At 40.9% G+C, this 18,604-nt stretch overlaps 1 protein-coding gene and 1 pseudogene across 1 annotated transcript; both read right to left on the reverse strand.

Annotated features, from left to right (window-relative positions):
* Nucleotides 1-2,201: 2,201 nt before the first annotated feature.
* LOC104991226 lies at nt 2,202-7,384 on the reverse strand (annotated as a pseudogene).
* Nucleotides 7,385-11,088: 3,704 nt separating this feature from the next.
* Nucleotides 11,089-12,039, reverse strand: LOC104991176 (olfactory receptor 2K2). Its single transcript, XM_010843571.1, has one exon. The coding sequence runs from the start codon at nt 12,037-12,039 to the stop codon at nt 11,089-11,091; it is 951 nt and encodes a 316-aa protein (XP_010841873.1).
* Nucleotides 12,040-18,604: the final 6,565 nt, after the last annotated feature.

Below are 18,604 nucleotides of genomic sequence, written 5' to 3' on the forward strand. Positions count from 1 at the left end.
AAAGCCTTTGACTGTGTGGATCACAGTAAACTGTGGAAAATTCTGAAAGAGATGGGAATACCAGACCACCTGATCTGCCTCTTGAGAAATGTGTATGCAGGTCAGGAAGCAACAGTTAGAACTGGACATGGAACAACAGACTGGTTCCAAATAGGAAAAGGAGTATGTCAAGGCTGTATATTGTCACCCTGCTTATTTAACTTATATGCAGAGTACATCATGAGAAATGCTGGGCTGGAAGAAGCACAAGCTGGATCAAAATTGCCGGGAGAAATATCAATAACCTCAGATATGCAGGTAACACCACCCTTATGGCAGAAAGTGAAGAGGAACTAAAAAGCCTCTTGATGAAAGTGAAAGTGGAGAGTGAAAAAGTTGGCTTAAAACTCAACATTCAGAAAACAAAGATCATGGCATCTCGTCCCATCCCTTCATGGGAAATAGATGGGGAAACAGTGGAAACAGTGTCAGACTTTATTTTTCCGGGCTCCAAAATCGCTGCAGATGGTGACTGCAGCCATGAAATTAGAAGATGCTTACTCCTTGGAAGAAAAGTTATGACCAACCTAGATAGCATATTCAAAAGCAGAGACATTACTTTGCCAACAAAGGTTCGTCTAGTCAAGGCTATGGTTTTTCCAGTAGTCATGTATGGATGTGAGAGTTGGACTGTGAAGAAGACTGAGCGCCGAGGAATTGATGCCTTTGAACTGTGGTGTTGGAGAAGACTCTTGAGAGTCCCTTGGACTGCAAGGAGATCCAACCAGTCCATTCTGAAGGAGATCAGCCCTGGGATTTCTTTGGAAGGAGTGATGCTAAAGCTGAAACTCCAGTACTTTATCTACCTCATGTGAAGAGTTGACTCATTGGAAAAGACTCTGATGCTGGGAGGGATTGGGGGCAGGAGGAGAAGGGGATGACAGAGGATGAGATGGCTGGATGGCATCCCTGACTTGATGGACGTGAGTCTGAGTGAACTCCGGGAGTTGGTGATGGACAGGGAGGCCTGGCATGCTGCGATTCATGGGGTCGCAAAGAGTCGGACATGACTGAGCGACTGATCTGATGTGATCTTCCTACAATGGGTTAAGATGATAAAGATACAGGCATACCTCCAAGATATTGTGGCTTAGGTTCCAGGCCAACACAATAAAGCCAACCTTGACATGAAGGTAGTCAAATGATTTTTTTGTTTCATGGTGAATATAAAAGTTATGTTTATACTCTACTGTATAGTCTATTAAGTGTGCAATATAATGGCTAAAAAAATGTACATACCAGTGGAAACCAAATGGTCCCTGACGTTCCAGTAAACAATAAATGAAGCCCACCATCAAGCCATCAGCCACTGAAGACATCTCTTCACATATACACTCCCCACTACAGTGAACTCTGAGGGGAATTCAAGATGGAGAAAAACAGGAAACATTTTCCGTGCTCTGGATCCTGGCCCAAGATAGAAAAGATGCCTATCTAAGGAACCATCTCAGTAATCCAGACTCTTCCATCTTCCACACATAGAAAAGCATGAAAATCATTAACTTGAGAGGTCTGTTTTTTATTAGCAGTAATCTTTTGATGTTCAACTACATGGGTTTTTTTGGGTTTTGTTTGTTTTTCAGCATTTTCTCCTATATGTCCTGGCTCCTTCCTTACCTCTTCAGAGCAGTTCCTCAGAGCTGACAAGCTTTCTCCGGGGGTATTAGTCCTCTGTGAAGTGAAGTGAAGTGAAAGTCATTCAGTCATGTCTGACTTTTTGCGACCCCATGGATTATACAGTTCATGGAATTCTCCAGGCCAGAATACTGGAGTGGGTAGCCTTCCCCTTCTCCAGGGGATCTTCCCAACCCAGGGACTGAACCCAGGTCTCCCACATTGCAGGTGGATTCTTTACCAGCTGAGCCATAAGGGAAGCCCAAGAACACTAGAATGGGTAGCCTATCCCTTCTCCAGTGGATCTTCCCAACCCAGGAATTGAACTGGGGTCTCCCGCATTGCAGGTGGATTCTTTACCAACTGAACTATCAGGGAAGCCAAGTCCTCAGTAAGGCTCAGTAAATCCTAAGGAAGGCTTCCTAATAAATCTTAACTCACAATTTTAAGGATGCTCAATTTTCTTCAATTGACATACCTTGATTTAAAAATATATAATTGCTAAAAAAAAAAAAAAAAAAACTAACCATCATCTGAGCCTCAGCAAGTTATAATCTTTTTGCTGGTGAAGGATCTTGCCTCAAATGTTAATGGTTGCTGACTAATCAGGGTGGTGGTTCCTGAATGTTGGGGTGGCTTTGGCAATTTCTTAAAATAAAACAACAAAGTTCGCTGCATCAACTGACTTTTTGACAAACGATTTCTCTGTAGCATGCAGTGCTGTTAGGTAACATTTTACACAAAAAATTGGAGTCAATTCCCTCTCAACCCTGCTTTATCAACTGTTTATTTAACAGTCTAAATCCTTTGTGGTAATTCCAATAACCTTCACAGCATCTTCACCAGAAATAGATTCCCTCTCAAGAAATATCTTTCTTTGCTCATCCAGAAGAAGAAGGTCCTCATCCATTAGTCTCATCATGCTGCTACACCAGTTCAGTCACATCCTCAGGCCCCACCTCTACTTCTAGTTCTTTTGCTATTTCCACCCATCTGCAGTTACTTCTCCTACTAAAGTCTTGAACCCCTCAAGGTCATCCTTGAGGGCTGGATCAACTTTTTCTAAACTCCTGTTCATGTTGACATTTTGACCTCTCTCTGTGAATCGCAAGTTTTCTTAATGGCATCTAAAATAGTGAATCCTTTGCAGAAGGTTTTCAATTGACTTTGCCCAGATCCATCAGAGGAATCACTGTGTACGGCAGTTATAGCCTTATGAGTTGTATTTCTCACATAATAAGACTTGAAAGTCAAAATTACTCCTTGATCCATGGGCTGCAGAATGGATGTTGTGTTAGCAGGCATGAAAACAACATGAATTGTATTGTGCATCTCCATCAGAACTCTTAGGTGACTGGGTGCATTGTCAAATGAGCATTAGTATTTTGAAAGCCATCTTTTTTCCTAAGCAGTAGGTCTCAACAGTGGGCTTCAAATATTCAGTACCATGTGGTAAACAGATGTACCATCATCCAGGCTATGTGTTCCACTTCTAGAACACAGGCAGACTAGAGGCAGCACAATCCTTCAGGTCCTTAGGATTTTTAGAAAGGTCAATGAGCATTGGCTTCAGCCTTAAGTCACCAGCTACATTAGACCCTAACAAGACAGCCAGTCTGTGTACTGAAGCTTTGAAAACAGGCATTGACTTCTCCTCTCTAGCTATGTAAATCCTAGATGGTATCTTCTTCCAATAGGAGGCTATTTCACCTACACTGAAAATCTTCATTAATACATCTTCATTAATTATCTTAGCTAGATTTTCTGGATAACTTACTGAAAATTCTACATCAGCACTTGCTGCTTCATCCTGTACTTTCATGCTATGAAGACAGGTTCTTTCCTTAAACCTCAGGAACCAACCTCTGCTAGCTTCTTTTCTGCTAGCTTTCCTAACTATGCTTCTGCAGCTTCTTCACCTCTCTCAGCCTTCACAGAACTGAAGAAAGTTAGGGCCTTTCTCTCGATTAGGTAAGGGAGTACTGTCGCTGGATTGATCTATCTAGACTGCTAAAACTTTCTCCATTTCAGCAACAAGACTGTTTCCCTTTCTTATGATTCATGTGCTCACTATGGTAGCACTTTTCACATCCTCCAAGGACTTATCCTTTGCATTCACAACTTGGCTAACTAGCATGAGACATAGCTTTCAGCCTATCTCAGCTTTTGGCATGCCTTTCTCAGTAAGTTTGATCATTTCTAGCTTTCGATTTAAAGTGAGAAATGCTTGAATATTCCTTTCACTTGAACACTTAGAAGTCACTGTAGAGTTTTAATTGGCCTAATTTCAATATTGTTACATCTCAGGGACTAGGGAGATCCAAGAAGGAGAAAGATGGGGTAACAGTGGTTGGCGGAGCAGTCAAACCACACACAACATTTATGAATTCAGGTCATCATCTCATACAGGCACTAGTTCATGGCGCCCAGAAACAATGGACAATAGTAATATCAAAGATCAGACATCGCCATAGTAATCTAATGGTAATGTAAAAGTTCATTACATGAATTTCCAAATTGTGACACAGAGACATGAAGTGAGCAAACACTGTTGGGAAAAAATGGCATCCATAGACTTGCTCAACACAGGGTTTCCACAAACCTTTGGTTTTAAAACAAATCCACTACCTGCAACATGCCATAAAGTGAAGCACAATAAAGCAAAGTATGTCTGTGGGGGGAAATGTTGTATAGGTTAATCTGAAGGCCCATTTGCAGAAAGGAAATGTGAGGAGGAAAGAATCATCCTGGGGAGGTACTTCTTTGCTCAGGAAACAGTAAAATGATACACACCACTCTACCTAGTCCTTCTCTCATTTCCAGATGCTCCACTACCCCTCTGAGAAGATCTTCCCATGGCCCCTTGGGAGGAACAGCTACTTAGCTCTCCAAATAGCTCTAGAGCATTTACCAAACAAGACAGTTATAATGCTTCTCTTTTTCTGCAACACTTCTTCATTAGGACGCTATTCCCACTAGACAAGTACAAGTCACAGACCAGCTCTCACTGCCCTGTGTTTCACTAGGCTTCATTACAGTTTAGAAGCCCTGTGGCCCTGCTTCCCTGGAGGTGCACACAGGTTAAATAAGACACTGTGGGACTTAGTCCCATGAGTAAGCAATAGGTTTGCAGTGAACTTGGGAAAATTCAACCGAGACTTATTAGGAAGAGAACTTTACTTTTCTCAGAAAGCTTCCTAAGGGGGATTTGAAGTGCCATCAAAGTGAAATGATCCTATTTATGAGTAACAGTGAAATACTGAGAGGAGGGTGTGATTCAAAGTACTCATAAAATGTCCAAGGAAAGTATTACTCAAGTTTAAGAAATTTACTCCATTTTATAAATTACAAATCCCATAAAGTTTCACAGTTTGATGCCATAATGATGGATACAGATCACTATACATTTGTACAAACCCACAGAACACGCGACACCAAGTGTGAACCTTAATTTAAACTATGGATTTGAGGTGATATGATGTGTCAGTGTAGGTTCATCAATAAACGCACCACTCTGATGGGAATGTTGATAATGGTGGAGGCTTAAGGGGGCAAGAGCAGGGATTATATGGGAAATCCCTGTATCTTCTAAATTCTGCTAAGAACCTAAAACTACTCTACAAAAACACTTAATGAAAAAAAAAAAGAGCAAAGTAGCCCATACCGAAGAATTTATCAGTTAATTGAAGACATAATAGAGACAATAAAATAATTCAAATGGGCAAAGACTTGAATAGATATTTCTGTAAAAAACATACACAAATGTCCAAAAAGTTTGTGGAAAATGATCAACATTACTAACCATTAGATCAGTGCAACTCAAAGCCACAATGAGATATCACTTCACCCCTACCAGGAAGGTTAATACAAGAAAAACCAAAACAAAAAATACACAGTGTTGGCGAGGATGTGGGAAATTCGTCCCTGTGCTCTGCTGGTGGGAATACCAAATGGTGCAGCTGCTACAGGAAACATAACAACTATTATGGAAGTTCCTCAAAGAACTCCAAGTGGAACTACTGTGAGGGGCTCCCCTGGTGGCTCAGCTGGTAAAACAACTGCCTGCAATGCAGGACACCTCGGTTCAACTCCTGGGTCAGGAAGGTCCCCCAGAAAAGGGATAGGCTACCCACTCCAGTATTCCCAGGCTTTCCTGCTGGCTCAGATGGTAAAGAATCTGCCTGCAATGCAGGAGACCTGGGTTCAGTCCCTGGGTTGGGAAGGTCCCCTGGAAGAGGGCGTGGCAACCCAGTCCAGCATTCTTGCCTGGAGAATCCCCATGGACGGAGGAACCTGGCAGGCTACAGTCCATGGGGTCACAAAGAGTCAGACATGACTGACTAAACACAGCACAGAACTACTATATGACCCAGCAATCTCACTTGTGCATATGTACACAAAATAATTGAAAGCAGGATCTAGGAGAGAGATCTGCACACCCATGTTCACTGCCCCATTATTCACAAGAGCCGAGAGGTGGAAGCAACACAAATGTCCACCAATGGAAGGATGGATAAAGAAAATGTGGTATATGCATATGCTGGAATATTCAACCTCATTAAAAAAAGAAATTCTGTCACATGCTACTACATGAATGAAACTTCAGGACATTATACTATGTGAAATAAGCCAGTCACAAAAATACAAATTCTGTCTGATTCCACTTTTATGAAGCATCTAGTCAAATTCATAGAAACAGAAAGTAGAATCATGATTGCCATGAGGAGGAGAAACAGACAGTTGTTTTTCAATGTATGCGGAGTTTCAGTTTTGCAAATGAAAAACCCTGGAGATGTGCTATACAACAGCATGAATATACGAACACTATGGTACTGTATGCTCAAAATGGTTAAGATGATAAATTCTATGTATGCATTTTTTAACAATCAAATCACTGTTCCTTGAATCTTCCAAGATTTCTTTTGATTTCTTTTTCCTCAAACTGAAGTATAGTTGATTTACAGTGTTAATTACTGCTGGACAGCAAAGTGGCTCAATTATAAATATATTCTTTTCCATTATGTCTAACACAGGATATTGAACATAGGTCCTTATGCTCTACGGTAGGACCTTGTTGCTTATCCATTCTATATATACTATCTTGCATCTGCTAACCCCATGCTCCCAATCCACCCTTTCCCCACCCCTCACCCGTGGCAAACAAAAGTCTATTCTCTGTATCTGAGATTCTGTTTGGGTTTCATAGATATATTCATTTGTGTCATATTTTCCATTCCACATGTAAGTGAGATCATATGGTATTTGTCTTTCTCTTTCTGACTTCAATTAGCATGATATCTCTAGATGCAGCCGTGCAAATAGTACTATTTTCTTCTCTTTTATGCTATGCCTTTAATTTCTATAGTTTCACCAAGAATGCAATATGGTCTTTAGTGTATATATTTGGTGGGAAAAAGAGAAGTTCCAGGGGCCTCAGTTCATATCTTCCTGCTACAGTGTTCCTTATTCCATAATTCACAAGGCCAGCGTGGGGATGTGTCACTTGTTGACAGTAGCTATTCCAAATACTACTTGCAAACCGAGGGAAAATCCATGGGTGCTTTCAGAGTCTCCATATGTGGACTTTGAAGTGAATCTCAATCACCTGAGACTCACAGGCAGACTCACTGACATCTATATTGCAGTGTTGTTCTGGGTCTTTAGCAATTGGAGAAAGTTCTGCATGAATGTCCAAGAATCTGAAAGTGTTTCCATTTCTCAGGACAGCCATTTTGAAATCAAAATGTAGTAGGAAAAATAATGGTCCCAAAGAGGTCTATATCCGATTAGGATGCAGAAACGGAGCATATGTTAGATTAGGTGGCAAAGGAGATTAAGGTTGCAGATGGAATTAGGTTGTAATCAGCTTACCCTAAAGAGATTATCTGTCTAGGCCCAACTGAAATCACACAGGTCCTTAAAAGTGGAAGAAGGAAATGAAAAGAGAGAGAGATGTGATGACACAAGCAGGGTCTGAATGATGCAATATGAGAGAGACTTGACTCATCTTTGCTGGCTTTGGAGATGGACGCAGGGCCCATGCATTAGAGTGCTCAGGCTGCCATAACAGAATACCACAGAATGGATGGCTAACAGAAATGTATTTTCCCACAGTGCTGTAGGCTGGAAGTCTCTGTCTCAAGTACCAAACAGGAGATGATAGAAAGAGAAAAAGGCAATGGGGACTCTTCCCAAGCTCGTGGGACCACGGTTCCTCTAAACCAAGAAGAAGGGTCTCTTCCCTAAGGGTTTTAGGTGCCTGCCCAGCCACCACTGCTGGTGCTGCCACGGTCACCATAAGATTGCCTGGGAGTTGGGGCAAGAGACAATTTTTTTTTTAATTAGTAAATTTCCTTTGCTCCCCATTTCTCATTTCAGACCACCGAAAGGGAGCTTCCCTTGGAGCTCACGCTATCTTTCTCTCTGAACCCAGTGTGTAGGTTTGGGCTTCAGGCTGCCCTTGAGTCTAGACCAAGAGATGCTGGATGGTGGAGAAGAAAAAGAAAAAAAAAAATTCACCGTGAGTTTGTTGGTACCTTGCATTCCAGTTTCCATCCCAGGTATGCATGGTACCATTCATTTTTCAGAGCCCTCAGATGACTGCTCCATGCATTTCTATCTAAAGTTTTTAATTACATTTGGCGGGAAAGCAGGGTGGAGAGGGCTTACTTAATCTTGATGAAAACTGGAATCTGTCTTCTGGCTTTTGCTCTCTCCCTACTTTAGAAGTTGCTCTTTTTCAATGCCGCTTTCTTGGCTTTTCCTATTTGATGGGCTTTAAATATTAGTGTTCCCCTAGTTTCACGTAGGCAGTTTTCACAGTTTGTTGTTGTTCAGTCACTAAGTTGTGTCTGACTCTTTGTGACCCGATGGACTGCAGCACACCAGGCTTCCCTGTCCTTCATTATCTCCCAGAGTTTGCTCAAACTCACGTCCATTGTGTCAATGATGTGTCAGTCATCTTATCCTCTGTCACCCCTTCCCCTCTTGCCCTCAATCTTTCCCAGCATCAGGGTCTCTTCCAATCAGTCGGCACTTCACCTCAGGTGGCTAAAGTACTGGAGCTTCGGCATCAGTCCTCCCAATGAATATTCAGTGTTTCGCACACTGTATAGTCTCTCCCTAGTTAATGTTAACCATTTTCAATACTTAAATTCTTATATATATATGCAAATATGTCACAAGTTTATATCTCCAGGCTGATCTTTCTCATTAATTCCAAACCAGCATATCCAACTGACATCTCTTACACATTTCAAAATCATGACAGATTCCACATGTCTAAATTATAACTCATGGTTTCCCTTCAACCCCTAAACTTGGTCAAGTATTCCCCATGTCAGTTAATGACATATCAGGCTTCTTTGACACCCAGAAGCCACCTTTGACATCCTCATCTCTCTCACTACAGGAATGGTCAAGTACTTAATTGAACAGCCATCAAAAGTTTATTATATGCATATTTGTATTCAACAGATGTTCACTGAGCACTTGGTGCTTCACAAAAGTATGCACCGAATGCCTTTCCTGTGCCAGACTTTGCGCTAAGCTCTGGGTCTCCAGTGGTAAATGAAATTGATATGGTCCCTGCCTCAAAGAACCTACAGAGTAGTGAGAGAAATATTAAACAAACCCACAAATTATTATCAGATTACAAATTTTGATGAATGCTTTCAATAAAAAGACACAGCACACCAGTTTTGTAGAAGGAAAAGGAATCTGAGTTTCCCAAAGCAAAGAATATAAATGGTGGGTAATCAGATTTTGAAAGCCCATGCATGTCATCTTAAGGACTTCAAGCTTTAGGGTAATAAAAAGCCAATAAGGGGTTTAAATGGGAAGTGACATGATTCAATTTTTTTAAAAAGCATAAACCTGGTCATGTTACTAATCTTTCAGGAACTGACTGTCATTGGTGGTTGTACCTTTTTGTCAAATATATTCCTCTTTTTAATACCTGACAAGAATCCCTCACCCAAGACTCTATAAAATTAAGGATTGTAATTGAGACAGAGTTTAACCCAAACTGATTGATATGGAGTCTAATCTAAATGACAGAATGTACCAATTGCCAGTAATTTCCTTTAGTACTGCCTGTAACATATGAAACACATTTATATTTATATTGACTTCCTGTTTTTCTCAGCAACTTTGGGTAACATGTGGCTGTAATACTGTAACTCCTAATCTCTTAGCCAAGAGCTACTAGGGAGATATCTGCCTAGGTTCCATCCTGGGTCCTCTTCTGACATAAGGGTCATTTATAACCTGCTTCAGTGACTCATGTCAACTAGCTCAGTTCCCTTTGTCAAAGCTGATATACTAATTACTAAGGGTATTCAGTGTCTGTGTCTTCAAATTCTCATAGTTCACTCTCTGCAGTAAAGATTTCCGCTACTTCTGTAACTCCAGTTCTTCCGGTTTACATTTGGTATCACACATATTACAGCTAACTCCAGGAGACAGAAAATTCATTCTAAAATCCAGCTCTGCTACTTTAATAAAATTCTACTATCAAATATCACTTTAAGATGATTTACAAAGCAACAGACCTCATTGCCCATGCTGTTTCTTCTTCATAATTTTCACAGGTGGTATTTACTTCTCAAATACAGTGACTAATTCAAAGATGATAAATGTATTAGTTTACTGACTTATGTAAACATAAAAGATACAAAATAATAGGAATCCATGACTTTGTGAAGTCAATCATTCAATGAAGAAAAAAAGACATACACACATAAAAAAAGACCTAATTGGTAGTACTGGTGGTATATTGACATAGAAACACACACAAGTTATGCAAGCATCTAGGTGCTTGGAAAAGCAAAGTTAGCAAGTGAGCAAATCAAGCAGGCATTACAACCTTACTCAAGAAGTCAAGAGTTTTAATGAGGAGTGTTCAATGAGGAAGGGTAGATAGCCACTCAGCATGTAGAACAAGCTCTGGCGAAGAAACCCAAAGGATGAGGGTTACAGTTCCAATTTTACAACTCTGTGATGATGAGCCAAGTATTTTAATTTTTCAAAGATTCTGTTTATTGCTTAAGTAACCAAGGCCATTGTGTCTTTGTTTCTTTTACGCTCCCACTTCATTCTGGAAAGGATTTAGGGCAGAGATGATAGACAAGTTTCTTCTGGCACCAGAGTTTACAGACTAAATTCATCCAAGTTTCCTTCTGGAACAAAAGTGTGATGACTCTATAGCCCCAAACTCCTCACAACCATAAGACAGAAAAGACAGAAATTACAACTAAATGCAAATTGGAACCTACTACCGTCCACAGGCAATCACTCTATACACACCTATTTCACAACTGTAAAGTGACGAAGGTCACGCACAAGTTAGTTTACTGAGCGTGAGTATATTGTCTTGAATTTTTCTGGTGAGTTCCGCCAAGGACACACCCCTGGAAAAAAATCACGGACACACAGTCAGAGATGTTCCTGTGTTTGTTGTAAGTACATTTTGCCCAGCACTTTTTTCACCGCATCCTTGACTTCTTTGTTTCTTAAACTGTAAATTATGGGATTCAGCATAGGTGTAAGCACTCCATAAAGCAATGAGATGATTTTGTCTATTTCTTGTGAGCCTGATGAAGAAGGCTTTAGGTACATGGAGAGGGCAGCCCCGTAATACAAGATGACCACAGTCAAGTGGGCACCACAAGTAGAAAAAGCTTTGTTTCTGCCCTCTGCTGAGCTGATTCTCAGAATAGTGGAAAGGATGAAGACATAAGAGATGCAAATTAAGAGCACTGGAATGGGCAGGAGGAGCACACTGATCACCAGCATGACTGTGTCCATGAGCAGAGACCGTGTGCAAGCTAGCTTCAGCACTGCCAGAATTTCACACATGAAGTGGTCAATGAGATTCCCACAGCGGGGTATCCGTAGGGCGAAGCTGGTTTCCAGCAGGGCTGTCAGAGAGCCCGTCACCCAGGAGATGGTGGCCATCTGCACACAGACCTGTCTGTTCATGATGACGGGGTATCTCAGGGGGCTGCAAATGGCCACATAACGGTCATACGCCATCACAGCCAGGAGCACACACTCCGTGGAGCCCATGGCAAGGGACAGATACATCTGTACAGCACACCCAGAAAAGACGATGGTTTTCTGGGATGACAGCAAGTTCACCAGCAAAGTAGGAATCGAAGCAGATGTGTAACAAATATCCATGAAAGAGAGATTTCCAAGGAACAAGTACATGGGAGTCTGAAGGCGTGAGTCTACGACAGTGATTAAAATAAGAATGCTGTTGCCCAAGAGGGTTATCAGATACATTAAAAGGCTGAAGATGAAGAGAACAATCTCTAACTTTGGGTATCTAGAAAAACCTTCCAGGAAAAAGAAACTCCAGCTGGTGAGATTTTCGCCTTGCATTCGCTTCCTTTTACCTGTAGTTATTCTAATATGATTCTATTCGCTTTATCTGAGGACAAAAACGGATAGATAAAGTATAATGTTCATTGACTTAGGAAAACACTTTTGCACTTATTTCCACTATTAAAAACACAATTTTACCACAAAAAGTCACAGGACAATGTATCTATTGATCGAAGAGGAGGGGAAACAGGTTAGATCTACATAAAAAGTTGCTTCTTTCAAAACAAAATTTAGAGAAGAGTGAATTTGAAAACAAGAATAAACAAATTTAATATGTGAGTCTCAGCTTGTAATCCTTTGCTTGGCACACAGTGGGCCTTCAGTAGACAGTTGAAAGTGCTCAGTGATGAAAAATATGAAAGAACAATGAATATATTATTGAGCACTAATTAGAAAAGTCAGTCAAATAAATGAGGAAAAGAAAGCACATTTGTAAAAATAAAAACCGGTAATGATCTTCACTGGAAGAAAAGGAGAATTCTTGGAAGGAACAAGTAAATGAATTTTAAACTAACACCTATGAAGTTCTGGCCAGCTAACAGCTTGGAGGTCCATACACTTGTTTCAAAAATGGTGACATTGTTTGTAGTGTTGCAGATACCCATTCTGATTCTATGTAAGAGCCAGTTTACAAGTCATGCAAAATAACCCACCTCATTTAAAAATTGTTACATCCACTATAAAGTTTTATTCATTATAGGGGCCCATATCGTTGTGAGTATGTAAATAGTTTTAAAAATTATATCCAGGCAATACTCCTGTTATACACTAAAACTCATGAAGATTCAGGAAATGTAGAAATGAAACTCCCTTTAAAACTTATCTTAAAATCTCTTTGCAACAAGACGGATAAACTTGGAGGATATTGTGCTTGGTAAAATCAGTCAAAGACAAATACTGTATGATATCACTAATAGTGGAATCTAAAACAGATGAGTGAATATAACAAAAAAAGATTACAGATCATCTAATTATCTACAAGACACTTTTTAAAAAAATCTACATCACACTTAAGGTTTTATTTCTTTTATTTTTACATTTCACATAATTAACCAAAAAAAAATTTTTTTAACTTACCTTGATTATGCACTGATATTGTTCTTTATCACCATCAGTCTTTTTCCTTTCCCCACTAGTTCTTTCCTTTCTATTTTCAAATATACTGTTCTTAAAAATTCCCTTCATTGTCATGCTACATACGCAAATTGCATCCTATTTTTGCTCTTCCTTTCACAGGTAAATTCCTCAGTTATATGGTTTATCTTGCAGCAATTCACTCTTCACTTTCTCATCACTAATTTGTTAATTTCAGTCAATATTATCATTTGTCTTCCAGGTCTTCGTACTTAAACACCTGGCCTAAATGGTGATGGTGAAAATAATAATGTCGTGGGCAATGCCTTATATCATGGCTGTATAACAGGGACATATTTGTCAAATACTTTTCATTCTATTACATTATTACCTCTGACCTCTTCCTCACTGTATCACATATCCAGTCTATTATCAAACCTGGCAATATTTTTTCCTGTTTAGTTATCAGACCTCCAACAGCTTACATCGAGCTCCAAACATTATCAGTAATCCTGAATACTCTGAGTATTTTAGAGAATACTTGTCAGTACTACTGCCCTCTGTGGTAACTGAGCAGGCAGAGTTTCTGCTTTTCTTCCTAAGAACTTCATTTTTCCTACATCCTAGGAGTTAGTTCTTATTTATTTGTTAGTTAAGAGATGACTTCTTAGAAACTTCTCTACCAGATTTTATATTTAACAAATTTCCTACAAAAAATTTATTATATTACTGCAGGAGTTGATTTCAATGAAACAGGTTTTAAGACTGCTGTTCTTTAGCAATGAAAACAGTTTTTTCAAGAATTTAAAATCAGCTCAGTTGCCTGGGACTTGACATCTTCTATTGTTTAAAAATAGTAGCCAAGAAAAACTGAATTCCCTATCACCAATGCCAATTAAAATATTGTTTATGATATACATCATAAACTTAGCTATGTGCAAGAAAGAATGAATTGCACCCATGTTTAAAATGTTAAACATATTCCTTAAAAGTCAACAATGCAAATCATTTCTTTCAGAAGAATTGTCTGTTACCTCTGTAACTAAAAATGCCAAGGTGTAACAATTGAAATACTATGCAAATTTAAATGCTCTGTTGTTTTGGGGGAATACCTGTTGTCCCTGAACAATTTAAAGTTCAGCAGCTATAAAGTTCATGCAGAGGTTTGAAACTTTAGATCCTTCAGGGATAAAGTCCCAAAGATCCAATTATATCAAACTTTTAAACATTGAGACAAAGAGTGAACCACAGTTCTCCCAAAATAGTTTCAAAGAACTCATAAAAACAGAGTTTTCTTTCTCCTCTCTGTCCAATCCAGCCAATGAAGAGTTTTTTTCTTGAAAGATTACAGTTAGAGTACTTCACAGTGTATAGAGAAAAGAGAGCCCTAAAATTCTAAAACCTGTATTTTTTTTTTTACTTGTAAAACTACACGTATCTTTTTTCATTTGTGAAACTGCTCCCTAGTTTTCGGAGATTAAAGGAAGAAAGTTTACTCATTAAGCCACCTGTCCCAGCAAAGGATCAGAACTTTTATTCAATTGGGCTTCCCTGATAGCTCAATTGGTAAAGAATCCATCTGCAATGGCAGAGATCTGACCTGGGTTCGATCCCTGGATTGGGAAGATCCCCTGGAGAAGGGAAAGGCTACCCACCCCGGTATTCTGACCTAGAGAATTTCATAGACTGTATAGTCCATGGGATCACAGAGTCGAACATGACTCAGCTTAGCGACTTAAAAAAAAAAAAATTATTCAATTACATATATTGAGAGGGCCTTAAAACAAAAGACACAGCCCCCACCCACACCTTTGTTTCTAAAGGCAATTCTCAATTAAAAGGAAACATAGCTCCTTAGAGAAATGGCTGATATCAAGGCTAGTGCAGGTAAAGGACAAGATTCAGTTCAGTTCAGTCGCTCAGTCGTGTCCGACTCTTTGCGGACATGAATCGCAGCACGCCAGGCCTCCCTGTCCATCACCAACTCCCGGAGTTCACTCAGACTCATGTCCATCGAGTCAGTGATGCCATCCAGCCATCTCATCCTCTGTCGTCCCCTTCTCCTCTTGCCCCCAATCCCTCCCAGCATCAGAGTCTTTTCCAATGAGTCAACTCTTCGCATGAGGTGGCCAAAGTACTGGAGTTTCAGCTTTAGCATCATTCCTTCCAAAGAAATCCCAGGGCTGATCTCCTTCAGAACAGACTGGTTGGATCTCCTTGTAGTCCAAGGGACTCTCAAGAGTCTTCTCCAACACCACAGTTCAAAAGCATCAATTCTTCAGCACTCAGCCTTCTTCACAGTCCAACTCTCACATCCATACCTGCTTGCAGTAATTTATTGCACTATATCAGTAAGAAAGTGTGCAAAGAACAACTGGGATATATCAAAGGGCTTTAGGAGCCCACTTGATGAGGCTCCCATTGGCCAGGTCTGGGACAGATTATTTTGAGCATCATAGTAAATAATGGTAAAAGCGGATTATAATCCATAGAAGGGGATAAGTGCATCAATTTTTTTGGAAGGAAGGGAAGAAGGCAGAGTCTTCCTTACAGCAGAATGCGAAACTATAAACATGGAAGAACAATGTAGTTAGAAAATCATCAATCAAGGATGGGCTGTTACAGTAATAGATTATCATAGGTAAAGTGTTACTGCAGGTAAATGTAAATATCATAGTTGCACAAGCAAAAGTTGGATAAGAGACAGGATATTTACATGATGTCAATGTATCTTGCAGCAAACTACTTATTAATTTCAAAAACAAGATATAATAGCTTTATACCGGATACCTTAACATCACCAATAATGGGACATATATCCACGTGACCTTGAGAAATCTATATGCAGGTCAGGAAACAACAGTTTGAACTGGACATGGAACAACAGACTGGTTCCAAATAGGAAAAGGAGTAGTCAAGGCTGTATATTGTCACCCTGCTTATTTAACTTCTATGCAGAGTACATCATGAGAAACGATGGGCTGGAAGAAGCACAAGCTGGAATCAAGATTGCCGGGAGAAATATCAATAATTTCAGATATGTAGATGACACCACCCTTATGGCAGAAAGCGAAGAGGAACTAAAGAGCCTCTTGATGAAAGTGAAAGAGGAGAGTGAAAAAAGTTGGCTTAAAGCTCAACGTTCAGAAAACTAAGATCCTGGCATCTGGTCCCATCACTTCATGGCAAATAGATGAGGAAGTGGTGGAAACAGTGACAGACTTTATCTTCTTGGGCTCCAAAAGCACTGCAGATGGTGACTGCAGCCATGAAATCATAAGACGCTTACTCCTTGGAAGAAAAGTTATGACCAACCTAGATAGCATATTAAAAAGCAGAGACATTACTTTGCCAACAAAGGTCCATCTAGTCAAAGCTATGGTTTTTCCAATAGTCATGTATGGATGTAAGAGTTGCACTATAAAGAAAGCTGAGCACCAAAGAATTGATGCTTTTGAACTGTGGTGTTGGAAAAGTCTCTTGAGAGTCCCTTGGGCTGCAAGGAGATCCAACCAGTCCATCCTAAATGAAATCAGTCCTGAATATTCATTGGAAGGACGGATCCTGAAGCTGAAACTCCAATACTTTGGCCACCTGATGCAAAGAACTGACACCTTTGAAAAGTCCTTGATGCTGGGAAAGATTGAGGGCAGGAGGAGAAGAGAACGACAGAGGATGAGATGGTTGGTTGGCATCACAGTCTCAACAGACATGAGTTTGCATAAACTCCGGGAGTTGGTAATAGACAGGGAGGCCAGGCTTGCTGCGGTCCGTGGGGTCGCAAAGAGTTGGACAGGACTGAGCGACTGAACTGAAACTTATATCCACGTGCCTCCCCTGAGGACACAATAGCACTTCTGGGGTATTCCTCTCAAAAGTACATAACCTGAATCTAATCATAAGGGAAAACTAGTCAATTAAACTGGGGGATACTCCACAAAATAACCAGCTGATACTTTTCAAAAACATCAAGGCCAGGTCCCGGCAGGTGGCCTAGTGCTCACATAGCAGTTTGCATCACCTTGCCCACAGGGTGCGTGATGATGCAGGAGCAGACCTATGCCCGCTTGCATGGCCCGGTCCTGAGCGTGGCAGAAGGTCCGCAGCCCTGGTTCCCCGCACTGCACTGAGGCCTCCTCCCGACTCTACAGCTCCAGCCGTCAGCCGTCAGATCCCAGATGGTTGCGTCCCTCAGCACCCACACATGAGATGCCCAGGGACCGCGGGACAGCAGGCGGGCTGCTGGGAGGCCGGGACGCCCACAAGGCCGACGCCTTGATGGTTGTGCGCCCATGGAGACCATCCAGGTGAAGTTTATCTGCGACCAGACGGCCCCTAAACCCATGGTACAGAGGATTCTTCCACACGGTCAGGGAGATTGTTTGGAAACAAGGACGAAAGAGGACTCACCAGGGCTTCTAGTCGCCGCATTTCACCAGATCATCTGCTTCTTGGTCAGGAGCTCGCTGCACGACAGACAGGTGCCCAGGGCCGAACTCCAGCGAGCCCCTGAAACCGCCGACCACCTGCTTTTCGAGCTATCGCGAGCGCAGCCAGGGGCTTCGGGAACACATCTTGGCAAGAGATCAAGACCAAGAAGAGATAAGAAAGCCTTCTTCAGCGATCAATGCAAAGAACTAGAGGAAAACAACAGAATGGGAAAGACTAGAGATCTCTTCAAGAAAATTAGAGATACCAAGGGAACATTTCATGCAAAGATGGGCTCGATAAAGGACAGAAATGGTATGGACCTAACAGAAGCAGAAGATATTAAGAAGAGATGGCAAGAATACACAGAAGAACTGTACAAAAAAGAGCTTCACGACCCAGATAATCACAATGGTGTGATCAGTGACCTAGAGCCAGACATCCTGGAATGGGAAGTCAAGTGGGCCTTAGAAAGCATCACTACGAACAAAGCTAGTGGAGGTGATGGAATTCCAGTTGAGCTGTTCCAAATCCTGAACGATGATGCTGTGAAAGTGCTGCACTCAATATGCCAGCTAATTTGGAAAACTCAGCAGTGGCCACAGGACTGGAAAAGGTCAGTTTTCATTCTAATCCCAAAGAAAGGCAATGCCAAAGAATGCTCAAACTACCACACAATTGCACTCATCTCACACGCTAGTAAAGTAATGCTCAAAATTCTCCAAGCTAGGCTTTAGCAATATGTGAACCGTGAACTTCCTGATGTTCAAGCTGGTTTTAGAAAAGGCAGAGGAACCAGAGACCAAATTGCCAACATCTGCTGGATCATGGAAAAAGCAAGAGAGTTCCAGAAAAACATCTATTTCTGCTTTATTGACTATGCCAAAGCCTTTGACTGTGTGGATCACAATAAACTGTGGAAAATTCTGAAAGAGATGGGAATACCAGACCACCTGATCTGCCTCTTGAGAAATTTGTATGCAGGTCAGGAAGCAACAGTTAGAACTGGACATGGAACAACAGACTGGTTCCAAATAGGAAAGGGAGTACGTCAAGGCTG

This window comes from Bison bison, unplaced genomic scaffold (assembly GCF_000754665.1).
Source record: "Bison bison bison isolate TAMUID 2011002044 unplaced genomic scaffold, Bison_UMD1.0 scf7180017864183, whole genome shotgun sequence".
Classification (NCBI taxonomy): Eukaryota; Metazoa; Chordata; class Mammalia; order Artiodactyla; family Bovidae; genus Bison; species Bison bison.